The sequence below is a fragment of the Mobula birostris genome, chromosome 29 (assembly GCF_030028105.1).
Source record: "Mobula birostris isolate sMobBir1 chromosome 29, sMobBir1.hap1, whole genome shotgun sequence".
Taxonomy (NCBI): Eukaryota; Metazoa; Chordata; class Chondrichthyes; order Myliobatiformes; family Myliobatidae; genus Mobula; species Mobula birostris.
Window position 1 is genome coordinate 18,723,168 of NC_092398.1, and position 20,683 is coordinate 18,743,850.

General features: G+C 43.1%; 1 protein-coding gene across 7 annotated transcripts in view; it reads left to right on the forward strand.

Moving 5' to 3' along the window:
• The window catches only part of LOC140190217 (uncharacterized), a 68,986-nt gene that overhangs the window by 22,277 nt on the left and 26,026 nt on the right, over positions 1-20,683 (forward strand). For 5 of the 7 annotated variants that reach the window (XM_072246771.1, XM_072246772.1, XM_072246766.1 and 2 more), the window contains 5 exons: positions 401-484; positions 3,243-3,281; positions 13,635-13,946; positions 16,894-16,938; positions 20,376-20,468. In XM_072246771.1, the coding sequence (XP_072102872.1) occupies positions 401-484; positions 3,243-3,281; positions 13,635-13,946; positions 16,894-16,938; positions 20,376-20,468 (573 nt within the window). The remainder of the gene's footprint in view (positions 1-400; positions 485-3,242; positions 3,282-13,634; positions 13,947-16,893; positions 16,939-20,375; positions 20,469-20,683) is intronic. The other 2 variants (XM_072246767.1, XM_072246769.1) reach the window with 2 other exon arrangements.

Sequence of the window (20,683 nt, forward strand, 5' to 3'; positions counted from 1 at the left end):
AATAGACTGTGACAATTCACCTTATATAGTCTGTTACAAGAAAATAACCCCCGCATATCCTTTTTTGTGTGTTTGTTTTTGCTCACTGCTACAAGTAATATTTATATAATTAATAATTCAACTTAAAGAGTGAGTTTGTATTTACCTACAACCCAAGAGCTTACGTACGTAAAATTTATTACATTTGTAGCACAGTCTCTCATTTAGTCCTTCCTTCTTTTGCTTATTGAAACTGAAAAGCAAATTTACAATTGGATAGCTCATAGCCCGGTTTTCAAAGGGAAGTGACACATAACATGAGGTCATTGACTTACGTTCTGAAGCAACACAAGAGATTGTGGATCTGATACCTGCAGCAACAAACATACCGACCGAACTCTGCAACCGTTCTCTCTCGCAGACTTATTATCTCTAATGTCCGCGCCTGTATCACCCAACCAGTGTCATCTCAGGATGCCTTTCACGCTGATACTTCTTACAATTGGTGAGTAATGTCTACATTTCTCCAAGTTATTAGCAGCATATGATGTTTAACATTCATCTTTGAAGATACGCGGATACACTTTGGATGGGAAAAAAATCACAACAGGAAAATGAAACTAGTTGATAATTTTTCATGGTAACCGTGGTTCAGCGGTGGCCGCCGCTCCTCTGAATCAGAACATTTTGGTTTTACTGTTTATCTGTAACCACTGAGGCTGGAAATTTTGTTTTAGAAGTCAGCTGGCTGACTGGGGGAGTGCTGCTACGAAATCAGCGCTGATTTACAAGTGAGTCACCATGTGCAAGAGAATAGAAAATCTGCATGTGCTGAAAGGTCTCGGCCTGAAACATTAACTGCACTCTTTTCCATAGATGCTGCCTGGCCTGCTGAGTTCCTCCAGCATTTTGTGTGTGTTGCATGAGGCGTAGGGCTGATTTCCCCTTTAAGTAATTGTAACACACCCTGCTATCACAAGAACAAAGGCAGGCTAGTTCCTTCCTGATTCTAACGAATCTGAAGGATCTGGGTGTATTGTTCGTTACCATGCAGCAAACTGGCTGCTGTGCAATACTTCAGCTTATCAGAGCTAGACCAACGGCGGTCAGTTTTGACATTTCAGAGACTATGGAATGCCATCAGAATGCAGAAACAACATCTCATATTCTGCCTGGGCATCCTGTAATCTGATGGCATCAACATCGATTCCTCCTTCAAGTAAAATAAATTTTCCGTCCCTCTTCCCACTTTTTCCATTCCCCAATCTGGACTCTTACCTCTGCTCCTCACCGGCATATCGCTTCCCGCTGGTTCTCCCCCTTCCCGTTCTCAAGTTGTTCTCTCTCTTCTTCTATCAGATTCCTTCTCCTCAAGCTGTCTACTTTCCCAGTCCACCTTGCTTCTCCCATCATCTTTTAGCAAATCATCCTTCCCCTCCCTCCCACCTTTGTTTTTGGGACTTCCTCCTTCCTTTCCTGTCCTGGAGAAGGGTCTCTTCTCGAAACGTCTACTGTGTATTCATTTCCACAGGTGCTGCTGACCTGTTCAGTTCCTGCAGAATTTTGACTACATTGCTTTGGATTTCCAACATCTCCAGAATTTCTCGTGTTTATATTTTGTATGTGTGTTGCTATGCATGCAATCGGATATTTTCCCGTTTCTATGATAATATGTTTGTTTTTACTGTCGTAGTGTGTGATTCAGATATGATTGAAACTAATTTTGTCGGTTATTCATTGATAATATCCTGCACACATTTCTAAAACAAGTACGTGTTAACACACATTGCAACATGACTGTGGCTCATATCACTGCATGGCTAAATTAATGCAAGTAATAACCCCTGTCAAAGAAATTGGTTATAAATCATTACGCGAATGTTTTCGCATGAATAAAACAAGACAAAAGCATAATAGAACAGTGTTTTATAACGTATAGCGCAACACAATGGTGTTAAGTGGGGAAGTGCATCAGCCATAATGAAATGATTTCTAGACTTGATGGGCCGAATGGCCTAAATCTGCTTCCATTTTTTATGGTCCATTATCATTTTAATATTAGGGCCTAGCGTTCAAATGTTGTGATGAGTTCGGCTTTCAGCTAAAGCCAAATAACGAAGGGTCACAGACTCGGAGTCTTAGAGAACTACAGTACAGAAACAGACCGTTCTGCCCATTTAGACTGTACCGATCTGTTTTACTACCCAGACCCATCAACCTTTCATGCCCTCTCATCAATGTATTTATCCAAACATCTTCTATGTTAAAACTGAACCTGCATCCATTGTGTCTGCTGGCAGCTCATTCACAACCTGTGGTCCCTCTGAATGAACCATTTCCGCCTCGTGTTCCCCTTTCACAGTTTACCATTAATCTCTAGGTCTAGTCTCACCCCACCCACTTTCAGTGAAAAGGAAAAGCATACTTGCATTTTTCCTGTCTGTACTGCTCATAATTTTGTGTACCTCTATCAAAGTTCTTCTGCAGTTTCCCTTTTCCCCATTATTATTTTCCTGGTGTCATTTTTCAGTGGTCCAATATCCATTCCTCCTTCTCTCGTACTTTTTATGCATCTAAAAAAGGCTTTGCAATCTGCTTTCATATTATTAACTAGTCTGCTATTATATTATGAGAAGAGTGAGGTGGGGTGTTGAACTGATGGACGTCGCAGACCATGCTTAAATTATACGGCACGCCGTGGTTTTACCTATGGTGGTGTTAGAGGGTCAATTGAACTGTGTCAACGAAGCCAAATGACAATGCATATTTCCTCGTTAGTGTTGAAACAGTGTCATGTTAATCTGAGGGATAAAGGATGCATTGTTATTCGTCCTGCTCTCTTCTGTCCAACGTTTAACGTTTTCTTTCTAAATCACTCAATGGATTCTTTGTAGTGTTTCTATCATAGAATATAATGTGAGCATCCTATCTTGAGCTTACGATTCTCCAGCTGTTGGCAGAACAACGGGAAATGGATTTAAGATAAATGTAATAAAAATTGCAGATGCTGTAAATTTGGTCTTCTGAACAAACAGCGCGCGTGCTAGGTCAGACATGGCTGATTATTAGCCTCTCAACACCATTCTTCTTCCTTCCTTTTGTAACTTTTGACACCCTTACTAACCAGGGAACTAATACGACCATAAGACATGAGAGCAGAATTAGTCTACTCGGTACATTGGAAGCAGATTTAGCCAGACACCTGATTCGTAGTATTACAGAATCGCATGTGTCTGTATAACATTGTGTTTTCCCTTTTGTAGCAGGTCAGTTGTCACAAGTCAAGGAATCGCTTCAAACAGGTTAGTGTGATTTTTTTTAAGTATAGTTACTCTCTGCAAGTGAGCTTTGCCTTGACATTTAAAGTCCCCATAAATGAGACAGAAGCAGCATACATCAACATGCACATTGTCTCGGGAAATACATTTGCTTACTGTATACCCACTGACTTATGAAAGAGGGAGGGCGGGTGGATAAGTGGATACAATACCATTCTTGGGTTTTTTATTTGTTAAGGTATAATAAAGGCATGCCATAATAGCACGCAACTGTAATCCAATGAATAGCTGAAGTAGCTTGTACCTACTTCCAGCAATGATATAGCAGGATGTCTTTTATGGAGATGGGAGGAACAGAGGAGATTTCCAGAATTTTGTCTGACTGAAGAACTCCGTGGAATAAGTTGAGTTTTAGATAGTCAGGAAGTATGTCAAGGTATGTAGAACAGCTGAAAATATGGACAGATAAATACAAATTTATTTTAATAAGTGTGAGATTCTGCAATTCACGAGATAAAATGAACGGTACAAGGAAGGAGCATTGAAGTACAGAGGGATCTGGATTTCCAACATCTGCAGAATCTCTTATATTTTACATTAAATTTATTTTCTTTTACTCTGTCTACCTTCTGTTGAGCTGGCATTCTGCTGCAAGTCAGAGACAATTTACGGTAGCCAATTAACCTGCTAACCACGACGTCTTTGGGAGAGAGGCACGCAGTAGAACCCTACGCGGTCACGGGGAGAGTATAAAACATCCTGTAGATCAGGTCTGAACCATTGGCTCTGGGAGAGTTAAGGAAAACGAGCTTGATGTAGGATTGCTGTAAACGAGAGCCTGGTTGTTCTTTAATCTTGTTTACCTGCTGCGTCTTTCTGTGTATCTGCAACCTAATGCTGCCGGGGAAGTGTAAACCGCGTCAAAACAAAATCTTAAGAAATAACAACAACTGTGTTGGGCACCTCCACCTGTCCCGTCATTCAAAATATTATTGGCTGATATTTGTTGACTCTGCATCTGTTTCCATCACTACCCACGCAGCCTCATTTCCCACAATATTTAATATTCATTCAATCCATTTCTTCAGGGTACCTACTTCCCACAAACCCTTCTTCTATTGAAGGCAAAATGCCACTGATTTTGGAAAGCATATCACACTGCAGTAGATAGAGAAAATATTAGCGGTGTTCCACAGGATGTGCTGGCACCTGTGGACGAGGAATGAGCATGAATATTGTGCCCAAACAGAGAAAAATTAGGGGAAAAATTGCATATAGCAAGCTGCAGAAAAGGAGACGTACAGCATCAAACATAGACTGTCTGAGTCGATCGTGCTTAAGTTACTGTTATCTGACATCTGCATGTACATGCTCTTCATCCATGTATCTCCTGCCCTTTTGTGTGTCAGACCTAATATCGCTTAAACATTGCTGTTGCATCTGCTTTTACTGTTTCCACTAACAGTGAATTCCAGCCAGCGACAACCTGGCAGTAAAAGAAAGTGAGTCGTTAATCGCCTATAAATGGTTGTCCACTTACTATAAATCTGCTCCTCCAGGAACTTGACAAGTTTCATTCTGGGAAAAAAAAGACTACGGCTACCTACCCCACCTATGGCTTTCATAAATTTATAAACCTCTATCAAAAGTCGCGCTATGTCACTCTGGAGAAAACAACCTAACTCTACCCATCATTTCTCATAGATAACAATCTAATCCAAGCAACATTCCAGTTAACTGAATGTTCACTGTAAACAGTGCTCCAAACTAGAAATTCAGAGCACCACACACACAATTCTGGAACAACTCAATAGGTTAGGCAGCGTTTAGGGAAATTAATAAACTATCGGCGTTTGGCTGAGACCGTTCTTTCGGTCTGGAAAGGAAGGGGAAAGGCGCCAGGATAAAAAAAGGTGAGAAATACAAGTACGGCATATGCCTTCTTTATCACCATCTCTAGTTTCCTTGACAATAGCATGGAAATTTGCACGTACTCCAAAACCCTTCTCTTGATTTATACTCTTCAGGTGCCTACTGTATATTCTCATTATACTTCTCTGCATCTGAGAGTGCAGATCCTCACAAACGTGGGAGGCACAGAAGGAACGCAGTACATAAGGGGCAGATTAAAAGCTAATGTAGATCATAGACTGACATATACAGGAATATAGCGATAACAGATATCGAGAGGAGGCTTCTCGTCAGGTGGAGTTATGATAAGAAGAATGCAGAGAGGAAATAAAAATAGACAAAACTGAGATGCCCTATAAAGTTGCACTACTTTAATCATAAATGAGAAAACTGCTGAGAGTACAAAATCTGAGTTACTATAGCACCCTAAGACCATACGATATAGGGGACAGTCATCGCGTTGATCCAATTTTCCTCTCAGCCCCTGTTTCCTGCCTTCTTCCCACATCCCTTCATGCCCTTACCAATCAAAAAACTAAAAACTGCTGCCGGAATTATACAGAACGATCTGACCTGCACACTGCCTCTGGAAAAGAATTCCACAGATTTACAACACACTGGTTAAAACAATTCCTGCTCATCTCCGTTCCATAAGGACGCCTCTCTATTCTGAGGCTGTGCCCTCTGGTCTTAGACTCTTCCACCATATCCAATCTTTCAAGGCCTTTCACCATTCGATAGGTTTCCTTGAGGTCACTTCTCATCCTTCTGAAAAAAATTCTAGTGAATACAGGCCCAGAGGCATCAAACTCTCTTCATAACACAAACAAGAGAACATCTGCAGAAACACACATAAGTGCTGGAGGAACTCAGCAGGCCAGGCGACGTGTATGGAAAAGAGTCCAGTGAAGGATCTCGGCCCGAAATATCCACTGTTTATTATTTTCGGTGGGTGCTTCCTGCCTGCTGAGTTCCTCAAGCATTTAGAATATGAGGTTCATATACTAACCGTTCAATTCTAGAATCACTTTCGTGAAACTCCTTTGAAGCTTCTCTAGTTTCACTACATTCCTTTAAGATAAGGGGCGCAAAATAGCCCATAATGTTCCAAGTGAGGCTTCACCAGTGCTTTATAAAAATTCAACATTACATCATTATTTTTATATCCTAGTTATCTTGGAATGAATATTGACATCACGTTTGCCTTCCTCACCACAGACTCAAACTGCAAATTAACCGTTCGAGCATCTTACACAAGCACTCCCAGGTCCCTTTGTGCCTCAGTTTTGATCCTGTATTTCTCTCAATTTAGAAAATAGTCAACCCTTTTAATTCTTGTCAATCAAGTGCATGACCATACACTTCCCGACTCTGTATTCCATCTGCCACTTCATTGACCATTCTCCTAATCAGTCGGAGTCTTTCCGTAACATCTATGCTTCCTAAAATCTACCTGCTACTCCACCTATTTCCATATCGTCTGCAACCATTTCATCAAAGCCATCAATTCCATCATCCAAATCATTGAAATATAACGTAAAGCCAAACGGTCCCAAAACAGACCCCTGTGGAACACGATAATCACTGACAGCCAACCAGAAAATGCTTCCTTTATTCCCTGTATTCCCCTTCTGTCAATCAGCCAATGCTTTATCCTTTCTAGAATCTCTTCCGTAATATAATGAGCTCGTAGCTTGTTACGCAGCCTCATGTGTGGCACCTTGTCAACGAAGTTCAGATAATCCAAGCACACAACATCAACCGATTCTCCGTTGTCATGGTGTTTCTGCTTCGTGTTTCTTCAAGGAATTCCAACAGATTTGTCAGGCAATATTTTCCCTTGAGGAAACCATGCTGACTACGCCCAGTTTGTCATTTGCCTTGAAATGCTCTGTGATTTCATTCTTAATAATCGACGTCAACGTCTTCCTAACCATTATGGTGTATTTTTTTCTGCCTCTCTGCCTCTCTCCCTTCTTGAAGAGTAGACTGACATTTTCTATTTCTCAGCCTTCCGGAACAATTACAGACTCTAGTGATGCTTAAAAGATTATTACTAATGCCTCCACGATTTCTCCACCCACCTTTTCCAGTACCCTGGGGTGTACACCATCTGGTCTAGGTCTCATAGCTACATTCTGACCTTTCAGTTTCCAAAGGACCTCCTCTCTCGTAATAGCAACTTTATACATTTTATGAACCCTGACAAATGGAACTTACACAACACGACTAGAGTTTTCCACAGTGAAAACTGGTGTAAAATACGTATTCAGTGAGTACTCCATTTCCTTGTCCCCCATTACTCCCTCTCCAGTATCGTTCCAGTCGTTCGATATCAACTGTCGTCTCCCTTTTACACTTTATGTATCTGAAGTAACATTTGGTATCCTCTTTAATATTATTGGATAGCTCAATTTCTTAATCCATCTTTACCTTCTTAATGACTTTTAGTTGACTCCTTTTGGTTTTTATAAGCTTCCCAACCCTCTAATTTCCCAGTAATTTTTGCTCTTTTATACACCCTCTCTTTATCTTTTATGTTGGCGTTAACTTCACTTGTTAGCTACAGTAGTAGCATCTTGACTTTAGAATACATACTTCGCTCTGTGATCTATATATGTATCCCGTGCCTTCCGAATTGTTTCAAGAAATTCCAGCCATTGCTCCTCTGCCGTCACACCTACCAGTGTTCTTTTGCAAACAATTCGTGTCAACTCCCCTCTCATACCTCAGTAATTCCCTTTACTCCACCGTAATACTGATACATCTGAAATTCGCTTTTCCTTCTCAAATTTCATGGTGAATTCTTACAAATTATAATCACTTAACACTAAAGGTTCTTTTACCTTAAGCTCTCCAATGAATTCCGTTTCGTTGCACAAAACCCAGACCAGAATAGCTTGTCCCCTAGTGGGCTCAAACACTAGCTGCTCTAAAACGCCATATTGTACGCATCCTGGAAATCCCCCTCTTGGAATCCAGCACCAACCTATTTTTTTTTCTAATCTACTTGCACTTCGAAATTCCCCATGACTACTGTAACATCGCCCTTTTGGCATGCATTTTCTCTCCCCCATTGTAATTTTTAAACTACATCCTCATCCTCTGGGGTGTGCATATAACGCTCATCAGGGATTTTTCAGCCTTGCAATTTCTTAGCTCTTTCCACGATTATTCAACACTTTCCGACCACGTTCAAATGATTAGGGTCACTTCTTTCTAATGATTTGATTTCATTTTTACTAACAGAGAAGCCCCACTCCCTCTGCCTTCCTCCCTGTCCTTTCGAAACAATGTGTGTCCTTGGGCATTATGCTTTCAGCTACAATCATCTTTCAGCCATGATTCCGTGATTCTTGCCACATCATACATGCTAATCTGTAACTGTGCTGCAAGTTCATCTACCTTATTCTGTATATGGTGCGCATTCAAATATAACACCTTTAGTCCTATATTCACCATTTTCAATGTTGTCCACCTTTCACGTTGCTACTCATCCTGTTGACGACATGTTTGCTCTGGCAACAGCCTCTCCTCATCACACATTGCCTCTGTTTGTAAACTAGCTACCTCATCTTTGGCACTATGACTCCAGTTGCCATTCCCCTGCCAAATTAGTTTAAACCCTCCTGAACAACTCTCGCCATCCTCTGGTTCAGATGTAACCCGACTCTTTTTTACAGATCGTACATTCCCCAGAAGCGGCCACAATGATCTATAAATCTGTAACACTGCAAGATTTCTTCTTCCACTCATTTGCCTGGTTAATCATCATAGCCCTACCCTTACTGGCAGGTGGCACAGGCATCAAGTCATAGATTACAATCCTGGAGGTCGTGTTTCTCAGCTTTTTATCTGGCTCTCTAAAATCTTTCTTCAGAACCTCATCAACTTGTCTAGCAATGTCATTGGTGTCAATATGCACCAAGACTCCTGACTGCTCATCCTCACCCTTGAGAATGCCATGGACAAGATCGGCGATATCCCTGATCCTTGCATCAAGGAGGCAACATGCCATCGCTGTATCTTTAATGCCCGCACAGAATCTTGTCTGTGTTCATCTGACCAGGGAATCTCCTATCAACACTGCATTCCTCTTCACCTCATTGTTCTTCCGAGCAACAGCACTAGACTCAGTGCCAAAGCCTGTGGCTTCCTCTGGTAGGTCGTTCTTCTCAATTGTACCGAACGTTGCATGCATATTATCGAGGAGAACGGCCTTAGGTGTGTTCTGCCCTTTCTGTGCCTTTCTTCTCCTCCTGACAGTTACCCAATTACCTGTCCCCTGCAATCTAGAGGTGCTTATGTTTAGCTCCTGTCTATCACCTCCTCGTTGTCCCGTATGCGTCAAGGCCATCGAGCTACAGCTCCAGTTCCTTAACGCATTCTCTTAGATGCTGCAGCTCGGTGCCCTGGTGCAGGTGTGTTTATCCGGGAGACTGCTGGTCCGCCAGACTTCCCACATCCCACTCGCAGTGAGAAATAAGAACTCGGCCCCTGGAGCAATTCTCAAAAAACTGCGATGCCCTAAAAGACTAGGAATGAACAAATAAGAACAGAAAGGGAGGGACCTACCACTTGCACCTGTGCTGTTTATTTGACTCTTTCCAATGAATCTCTCTTGATGATTGGTCGCTGCTCAACTAAGAGAAACGGCCGCAAAACTCTGCCTGTAATGTCCCGATCGCCTTCCTGATTGAAAGCTAGCTTTTTTTGGCGCACACCCTGATGTCAACTGTCCAACTGTCGTAAAGCTCTGCTTATTAAGTGTTGAACGCTGTCTTCACTGAAAGGTAGCTCTTCTTACCCACCTCCTGCTGAGTGGTCACTCCACAACTCGGAGAAACTGCCACGAAGCTCTACTTTGAAAATCTCGATCGCCTTATTGATCGAAGGCCAGATAGGTGTTAATATCAAAAGGTGGTTGCTGATATCGTTCAAGTTTCCCCGCGAATGTGACCTTACCTGTCAGACCTCTACATCGTTCTTATTTTTGTTTGTTCCGGGTTTACAGATATCCAACAACTTCGTTGCTGATTTTTTTTTGTGTGTTTGTTACTTTATTATGCTTTATTAATTGTCTCTCTTACACACTGCATCTCCCTCTCATAGAACATTGAACAGTACAGCTCAGTGTAGGCCCTTTGAGCCGTGATGTTTGATCTACTCCAAGATAAAGCTAAACCTTACTTCCATTGTTCATTCATTCCTCTGCCTCTCTAAGAGTCTCTATAATGGGCCTAATGTATCTGCCTCTACCACGACCACTGGCAGCACGTTCCATGCACCTGCTACTCTCTGTGTAAAAGTACCTACCGCTGACATTCCCCCAATTTTTTCCTCATAAGAGCTTAATGTTGTTCCCCCTTGTATAAAGCATTACCGCCACTACTTTTCACCAAACAGTAAAGCCCTAGCTTGCGTATCCTATCCTCATAACATACACTCTATCCGAGCATCATTCTGGTAAATTTCCTCTGCATCCTTTCTAAACTTTCCAAGTTCTTTCTATAGTGAGGCCACCTGTAACTAAATAAATTAGAAGTTCCAAAGTGAATACTTTACGTGTTTCCATCTACTGCTATTCAGCCCAGCTCTGCATCCTGTCAATGCCTCACTCTAATCTAAGTCTGTCTTCCACACCCTCCAAGACACCGTCAATCTTCGTATAATCTGCACACTTATTAACGTACCATTACATGTACTCGTCCATGTCATTATAAAAAAACTAATTCGCGAAGAACAGAAGGCCCTGAAAAGATCCCTGTGGAAATCACTGGTCACTGCCTTCCAGACAGAATACCCTCCAACTACTACCAGATGCTGCCTTTTGATGGCAAGCTTATGTTGAGATCAGGCAGTAACGTTTTTTTCTGTTTCCCATGCCATGACTTCTCAAACTTCCGCTAATGCCCCACTTCTGCCTCGTATCCCATCCGTTATTTATTTATATACACACATTATTTTTCTCCCTCTCCTTTTTCTCCCTCTGTCCCTCTCACTATACCCCTTGCCCATCTTCTGGGTTTCCCCCCTCCCCCTTTTCTTTCTCCCTAGGCCTCCTGTCCATGATCCTCTCATATCCCTTTTGCCAATCAACTGTCGAGCTCTTGGCTCCATCCCTCCCCTTCCTGTCTTCCTCTATCATTTTGGATCTCCCCCTCGCCCTCCCACTTTCAAATCTCTTACTATCTCTTCTTTCAGTTAGTCCTGACGAAGGGTGTCGTCCCGAAACGTCGACTGTACCTCTTCCTAGAGATGCTGCCTGGCCTGCTGCGTTCACCAGCAACTTTGATGTGTGCCGCCTAATTTCTGATTTTCTCCTTCCTCTCTCTTCTCTCCTCGTGTGTTCTTTCCTCCTCTATCTGACTCTTGTTGTCTGCCTCCTCATATTAAATCTCCCGCAGATCATCTGGGTACCATTAACAAGCATGAACTTCCCTCGTTTCCGCTACACGCCTTTAGTGGTCTGTACATGACTGGCACCGAAGTTTTCCACTGTTTTATCTTCCGCAGCTCCACTAAGCTGATTAATTTTCGAGAACAGTATGGTTACCCAACTAAACGCAGGGCAACTTTAAAACGTTAGATTCATTGCTTAAGAACCAATCCAATCCATTTAGTAGACTCTCGGTTTTGGTCCTACGTGTATATTGCGTTACTTATATATGTGTGCGATTGAAAAGAAGGAACAAATGCGACTGCTGATTGCGTGATGCAAGTTCAAGGAACAGAAAGAAGAAAATACGCAATTTAGTCTGTTCTCTTGCTTAATTCGAAGCTACAATAGTTTATGTTGCCAACACCCTTGGCAACAGCAATTCCAATTCTATTCAATTCACGGCAACTGTGTCATAATACGAGATAACTCACAGGCCGGCATGGTAAGGGAAAGGCTTCACAATAACTCCACTGAAGTAATTAGTGGCAATGGTTCATCTCAGTGGCGCATTAGGCAGCCCGCTGTTTCATTTTCAGTCAGAACTGTCAGCCACTTCCACAATTTCTTGACGAATGAATAATTTTGTTTTAATCCCTTTCAAAAGAAAATTCAAATTTAATGATTCAGTGACTGTTGAGTCCAGTAAGTTCAAGAGTTTTCTTTATGATATACTTCCCAAAAAAGCAGAGGGCAGATTCCAAGCAATTCCTCAGGCGGTGCAGTGGGGCTCGCCTCATTCATTTCGACTGTTATACACATCTTTATTATTTCCAGCATCCTTCGTGGGGACCGAATCCTTGAACGTCTTGGTTATGTGTACCTTTCTAAGCTGTTCTTAAATGTTGCGATTGTCACTGATTCCAACACCTCCAGAATGAATTTACACGCGTACTCAGAGATGTGGAATCAAGAAAAGAAAAGAAAATTTGGAGGGAACCGATTCAGTAGAAACCACAGTTAGACCATAACATATAGGAATATAATTTGGCCATCGAGTCTGTTCCGCCATTTCATAACGGCTGATCCAATTTTCCTCTCAGCCCCAGTCTCCTTCCTTCACCTTGCATTCCATCATGCCCTAACCAATCACAATCTATCAATCTCTGCCTTAAATTTTCATAAAGGCTTGGCCTCCAGAATAGTAGTTTTGTGAGCTAGGGGGTAATGTGTGAATAGAATCAGCTGAGAGAATTGCAACATTTTTTCAGAGACACAGGGACTAGACCATGGATAGGAGGAACACTTTGTGGATATGGGGAGAACAAAGGCATTTTGGATTCACTTTCATGAGAAATTTGAACGTCATACACTGGTTGTACCGATGGGCCTAAATCCATGTTGTATGTGATTCATTGCCCGCCATTTACCGTGACAAATTAGCCTCCAAAACTTCGCCATGGACGATCCCAAAGTCGGCCGCGAAAGGAGCAGTGTTGGACATAGAGCTAGAAACCCCAGACCATAAAACCCAGAGCTACAGATTTGCTAACAGCAAATCCAAAGACCTCATCCCCAGTAGAGACGGTGCTTTGAAGATTGGCTACACCTGAGATAACTTGAAAGATTTACCCCAGGCAGAGGATTCTGTCGATCTAGTGTCGGAGACCTCTGCCCCAATAGGCATGATTAGCTTAAGAAGAACTAGAAGAATTAGCCTACAAGCCAGCAGTCTTTGAGACTGATGCGGAAATCAGAGCACAGGCTGGAAGCTCATGCGTCCCCTGAGAGTGACGCATCATGTCAGGTCGCGGTCAATGAGTCGTGAGTCGCGGTCAGGTCTGAACCTAGATGTCTAACACGTGAAGAAGCAGTTTCGCGGACCCTCTCCACTGCGTTACTAGCGAAATATTGGTTCAGTCAACGTCAATGTGGCCAAATCCGGCAAGGAAAGGGGGCGAAATACGCGATTAAATTAAGACAGAAGTTGCACCGATGAAACCCAGAAACCAAATGTATACTCCATTGTACCTGATACCGTTAATTTACTGATGGGTTATCACTCTGTTTCTTTTTATCTCTCAAAGATACCACACGTGTATTGCCGCAGCCTGCTATATCCATTTCTTCGGATAGAGTTTTTAAGAAAGGGGAGGATGTTCGTATTGAATGCCGGTCCCCTGGCTTGTATCCCGGCAGCACATTTTATCTGAAACGAGTTGGCAAAGCCACCTTCGACGCACAGCGGACTGTTCCCCGAACAGAAGACACGGCCACGTTCAACATCTATAACGTCTCCGCAAGCGATCAGGGGACATATCACTGTTTCTACAGGAAACAAATTTCAAGACAGTGGGAGACATCCCACCTCAGCAGTGAGGTGGAATTAATGGTGCACGGTAGGATGCAAGCAAAACTTTTGATTTTACAACTAATGTTTTCAGCAACTGCCAATCTGTAATTTCTCTTTCTCTTATTGTTTAGCTTACAATGCAAGACGGGCTTTGATACAAACCTGTGTAGTTAACAATGGTATAATGGCTGTTTTAATCTCCTGCTTTTGATCTTAAGTCATTGCTTTTGCCTTATCTAACCTCCTATCTAGCCCGTGTAGCGCCATTTTATTTTTGAGTCCGATTTTTAGCTGCATTGCTACATCTACATCAAAAGTAATTTGAATAGTTGTTTCATTAATTTACTCCCTCTGTGATGAGGTCAGGAGTGGGCATGTTAACCTATGACTGCTTGATATTTAATGTTCAAAGTGCATTTATTGTCAGAGTATATATAGCATATAAATCCTTGGGATTCATATTCTTGGAGGCAGATTCAAAACAAACACAAACAACAGACTTCACGAAGACCCCCATACAACAAAGACACTCAATGTGCGAAAAAGAAAGAACAAATCGTGAAAACAATAAAAACAAAGCAAAACAAACAATACACAAAACATAAATTGCAGAGTCAGCGAATGTCAGTCCATAGTCACGGAGTCAGGCTCAGCACTGAAGCGAGTGCAGGTAGCTACAGGCCGGAGCCGCAGGGTCATTTTAGCTCTGAAGCGCGTAAAACCCACGGAGTAGTGACCTGAACACCGGTTCATCCACCAGCCTCGGCTTGAGAGGCTTAATCTTTTTATTGTGGCTCGGCAGGTTAAATTGCCTAAACATCGATTTGTTATCAGCTCTCCTGCCGAGCCCTGCTGCTTCAGTCCGCCGCAAATGTTCAATCCGGCCCTACGTCTGCACCAGCAATGGCCGCTGCAATTCGTTTGTGCAGTACGCCGAATATTTCAAGATCCAACATAAACGCTAGGACGTATAGACAGTTCCCTCGCCAAGGGAAATCACAGGCTGCGGACTGCAGTGATCGTGGGTGCGAAATTGTACATTTTGTAGAATAGTTATTAGTTTTGTTTACTACTTGCAAAACGTCACTCTGTCTCGCCGGCTCCATCTTATGATATTGTGGGAAACGAATCCATCGATTCAAGCATAACCCTTGACTTAACTCATAATTGAGAGTGGGAAAGTGCGCAACAAGCAGTATAAATATTCACTCTGCAAAACTGCCAGCAATTATCAAGAACAGACTTCATTTCCGTTCTACAGTCTCAATTACCTTCAACGTTCTCGGCATCGCCGAATACGCACTACTCTTTCCCTGTAATAAAACGACCGACCGGTCCTTTAGTGCGACAGGATAAACTCTAGATCACACTGTGTCGTTGGCACAAGATGACGACACATTACAGCGGAAGTGAAGGCGGAGGAGGGCCGCAGCAGTGATGAGACCGCAGCTGTCTTGGCCCATCAGCTGCTGCCTCGCAACTCTGATGTTGCCTGAGGTACCGTCAAGTACCTCTCACTTATTTTGAGCTGAATACTTACAACGATGCTCTGCCTCCTTATTAACGAAATTAAGTAAAAGGAAACCCATCAGAATAGCAGTCAACATTGGGAGGCAGTGGTTGATGGGCCAATCACGGTGACAAAAGGAATGAAAAGCGGGGTAAGTGACGTGGGAGCCAGGTGGGATAGGGGTAACGGGAAGTAGAGACAAGGGCCTGGAGGAGAACACTGGAAGGGCTGCAGATGTTGAAATTGTATATGTGGGGTAGATGACAAATGCAACCATTAAGGCATAGAGATGGGAAGATGAAACCAGGCGAAGGAGGGAGATGAATGCGGATGTTCTGGGAAATATACAGGGATAAAATAGTGCAGTCGGTACGGGTAAACTGAAATTGCAAAAGTCAATGTTCACGCTATTGGGTTAAAACCTATCCAGGCGGAATACGGGGTACCGCTCTTCAATAGGATCTGTTTGGCTCTGGAAATGTTCAAGAGTGCTCTGCGCGCAACATTGGACAGTGAAGTTGAGTTTCGGATTCTAATATTCATCAATAGCTTCTGACATCAACCAGCATTCCCTCAAACACCCCTCCCAGTCCCTGCCTGAATTGCCAAGCCTTCCCGACATCAAAATTTAAGAGTCAAGATTAAACACATGGTCATTTACAGCCGAGATTTTCAATCTCTCATCATTAATCAGCACTTCCCGCCTGTTTCAAAAGAGCAACAATTATTCCTGTACTCAAGAAGAGCGGTGTGAGCTGTCTCATCGACCATCAGACAGTAGCACTCACATCTACGGCAATGAAATGCTTTGAAAGGTTGGTTATGGCTAGAATCAACGGCTCTCTCAGGAAGGACCTGGACCCGCTGCAGTTTGCCTATCGCCACAATAGGTCTGCAGTAGACGCAATCTCAATGGCTCACCATGCAGTCTTGGGTCACCTAGACCAGTGGTCCCCAACATCCAGGCCGCGGACTCATACCGCGCCACGAAGCATGCAGGAGTGCAGTGGTAGCCGGAAAGCACCCAGCACATCTTTAAGAAAAAAAACGAAATAAACAAGCTAATTAATTAGCCCGGCACGTAACTGTGGGCCCAGAGGTTGGGGACCACTGACCTAGACAGTTTAAAAACCTATATCAGGTGCTGTTTATTGACTATAGCTCAGGAAATAACATCACCATTCCTACAGACCTGATAGAAAAGCTACCAGAACATGGGTCTTTTTTTACTCTCTCTACAAGACCACAATCTGTGCGGATTTGAAATAGCATCTCCACCTCGCTGACAATCAACACTGGCGCACCATTGTTGGCAAAATGTCAGGGGTGACAAAATGGCATACAGGTGTGTGTAATGGGGGCGGTTTTGCACAAGTTTGCAGAAACTTGTAAAATCAGTCGGCTCCATCGATGAATCATATACAATTATGTACATCGCTGCATTTTCGATATATATTTAATATCCCGAACCTGACTCTTTCAGATGCAGCCTCAGAGGGACAATCTTCCGATGATCTACCATTCAAAGGTATATATCGAACGCCATTCGCAAAATGGTATTTAATAAGCAATTAATATTCCATGTAATATAGCAAAACAAACAAGTTTCGATACCATGTATATGGTTGCTGTCAGCACATATCGTTCCATCATATCTTACTATCGGGCGTACTGCAGTGAAACGCCATCCCCCTCAGCTCGAAACACACACACACACACACACACACACACACACACACACACACACATACACAACTACCACCACCGCCACCAGCACCCTCAACACAACCTCTACCATCACCAGCACCCCACACCACCAACGATCGGGTCAATTTGCTGGTGCATGTACAGATTGGAATGTTGAGAAGTTAAATGATGAAGACAAATTGAGTGTTCTTGAATCGATGCCTTCAAGGTGTCGTGTTGTTGGTTTCTTGGCTCCTTCAGCATTTGCGAGTCACACAGCGAGCCGATCTCATAAATACTGACTCAGCTGCTACCAAAGTTGTTTCCATTTGCTTGTGTTTGGTCCATGTCGTTCTAAATCTTTTATTTCCCCTGTACCTGCGTAAATGTCCCTAAACGTGTAAATTGCACCAGCCTCCGTTCGTTTCGTGTGTTCTTTGATATCACGTCAAAATGCGATTTTGATTAAATCATCAAGCAACACACATCAAAGTTGCTGGTGAACGCAGCAGGCCAGGCAGCATTTCTAGGAAGAGGTGCAGTCGACGTTTCAGGCCGAGACCCTTCATCAGAACTAACTGAAGGAAGAGTGAGTAAGGGATTTGAAAGTTGGAGGGGGAGGGGCAGATCCAAAATGATAGGAGAAGACAGGAGGGGGAGGGATGGAGCCAAGAGCTGGACAGGTGATAGGCAAAAGGGATACGAGAGGATCATGGGTCATGAGGTCCGGGAAGAAAGACAAGGGGAGGGGGACCCAGAGGATGGGCAAGGGGTATATTCAGAGGGACAGAGGGAGAAAAAGGAGAGTGAGAGAAAGAATGTGTGTATAAAAATAAGTAACAGATGGGGTACGAGGGGGAGGTGGGGCATTAGCAGAAGTTAGAGAAGTCGATGTTCAATTATTTTTCAGATAAACATCTCTTGTATTTCCTTTCGCCACAAAATTAGGCCAATCGGCCTATCAAATCATTAAGAGTTCTCAGCGGAGTCCCATCAGTCTGCTCACGCACGTATTTACGTGGAAGCTATCCTTTCAGAAACAGTCATTAATATCCACATAACAACACCATACACCATATATTACATTTATTAACGTAACAGCCAAGAATACTCTGTGACGTAAGGGGGAACGCGAGCCCTAAGAGATAGTTTGCAGCGATAGACTGGGTTCATCGTTCAGGGTATTGAGTAGAGGGGGTAGAACGTCGTGTTACAGTTTTACAAGACGTTGATGAGACCCCACCTGCAGTACTGTGTGCAGTTTCGCTAACCGGGCTATTTCAGGGATGTAATTATGCTGGAAAGAGTGCAGAAAATTTCCGCGAGATGCTATCGGAACTGGAGTGCTGAGTTACACAGAATGCCAAGATAGGCTTGGACTGTTTCCCCAGAGGTGCAGGAGGTTGAGGGTTTGAGCTATAAGGAGAGGTTGCATGGGCTGGCGCTGGGACATTTCCCCTGGTGAGTGAGGCCTAGTCGTGATAGAAAATCATGATAAGGGCTGACTGTGTAGATTTCACGCAACTTTAGGAATATCCAAACTGATACCCATTGGCTGCAAGATCAATTGACCGGTGTCCATTGCCCCTTGTTAAAGCGGTAGAATCTGTTGACATTTGGGAAGAATAAAAATGGAGCTGTTGGACTTAGTGTCAATGTGTACTTCATGCTCCGCGGATTCGATAGGTAATAGATAGATAGATAGATAGATAGACAGACAGACAGCTGGAGATCTTTCCGCGTTGTTATTTATTTATTTAGCCATACAGAGCCGCGCTACCCGAGCCACGTCACAACTCCGATTAATCCTAAACTAATCACGGGACAATTTAGCATTGACCAATTAACCTAACCGGTACGTCTTCGGACTGTAGGAGGAGACTAGAGCACCCGTGGAAACCCCAAGTATTCCAGGGTTAGAACGTACAGACACTCCTTACAGAACGGCGCCGGAACTCAGCCCCGAGGCGCGAGCCAAGTGCTACACCGCCGTGCTATGACTCCATTATGAGGCACAGTAGTCACATGTCTAACTCGTGAAAGATTGATCACTCAATTCCACCTGCAATGTCTAAAAATGCATCTTTACAAAGGAAATAAATGCAGAACTGAAACACTGGATTCATTTTGTAACTTCGGCAAGACATAGAGTCTCAGCTGTTTCTTCGCAGAAAAATGTTATTTTTATGTAAACCTGCATATTGATATTGATAACTGCGTGATGCAGAGCTGAACCTTTGATCCAGGAACTCCAAACAGGTGCAACCCAAGACATACCTACTGCTCATCTGCTGTGTTCTTGCAGCTAAAGACCCACTGAGACAGCGGACTCTGCGCAATGGCATCCAGACGCCGATATCCTGAACTCGTATCTCATGGAAAGGGGCACAGACAAAAAAGCAGAACTGAAATTTTAGGCTGATAACGCTTTGCTTTTAATTGGGACAAGGGTTCTCTGTTTTACAGAAGTAGCATGATATTCCCTTTAGCTTCTCGATGCCTGATCTCCACTTACATGTCACTTTCCGGAAGAAGGTGGTGTTGGTCCCTCCAGTTTTCCGCTTAAGGAAGTTTCATGGGAAACGCAGGAGCTCAGCAGCGCGGCCAGCATCTATGGGCGGGAATGAACAGTGAAGGCTTCGGGCCAAGACACTACATCGAGAATGGAAAGGAAGGGGGATGAAGTCAGGATACGAAGGCGGGGGTGGGGGGGAGAGTACAAGCAGGGAGATGATAGGTGAGACAAGGGGAAAGGGAAATGTGGGTGTGTAGGGAAAGGTTGATGATGTGAAATGCTGGGAGGTGATTGTTGGAAGATGTAAAAGTTGAACACATAAGCATAAGAGCATAACAAGTAGGAGCAGAAATACGCCACCCAGCCCGTTGAGCCTGTCCCGCTTTCCAATAAAACCATAACCGTGCTGTCCATGTGTTCAGCTCCACCTACCTGCCTTTTCACCATAATCCTTAATTACCCTGCTGTGCTAATGGCATTGTTACTGATGTTACTGGTGTCCTTTTATAAACCACTTTTTTGTACAATGGGCGGCCGTGGGTAATAAAACCTCATCAGCGAAATAATGGATATTATATTGGAACATCCATTGTTTATCATTAATGGGAAAGAATACATTCTCTTAATATTATATTCCGCTATTATGTCTGTTGTGCATTTATTAGCAGACGCAGAAATATTTTTTTATTCCCCCAGTCGGTTACAATGATTTATTTACTTATTTATTCATTCGTTTATTTATTTGTTAATTTGTTTTCCAACAGTGAATACCTGGATATTGATTGCGATCGTGGCAGGAGCGATTGTACTGGGATTGATCGTCATTGCAATCGTGTGGTTTGTCCGCAGAAAAATATGTGAGTACGATGGCACTATATGAGTGCAGTATAGTCAATGCAATCCCCAATGTACATGTACCGTGCTCGTCAGGAAACGCTGCGAGGCTCATCGGTTTAAAACCGTGCGAAAATTCTGATACTTCGACCTTCAATTTCTCGACCGTGAATCCTTTACTGTTTTTAAGTTATACCTTCTGCTGCGATTATGAGTTGGTATTTCGTTCTCTTTATAT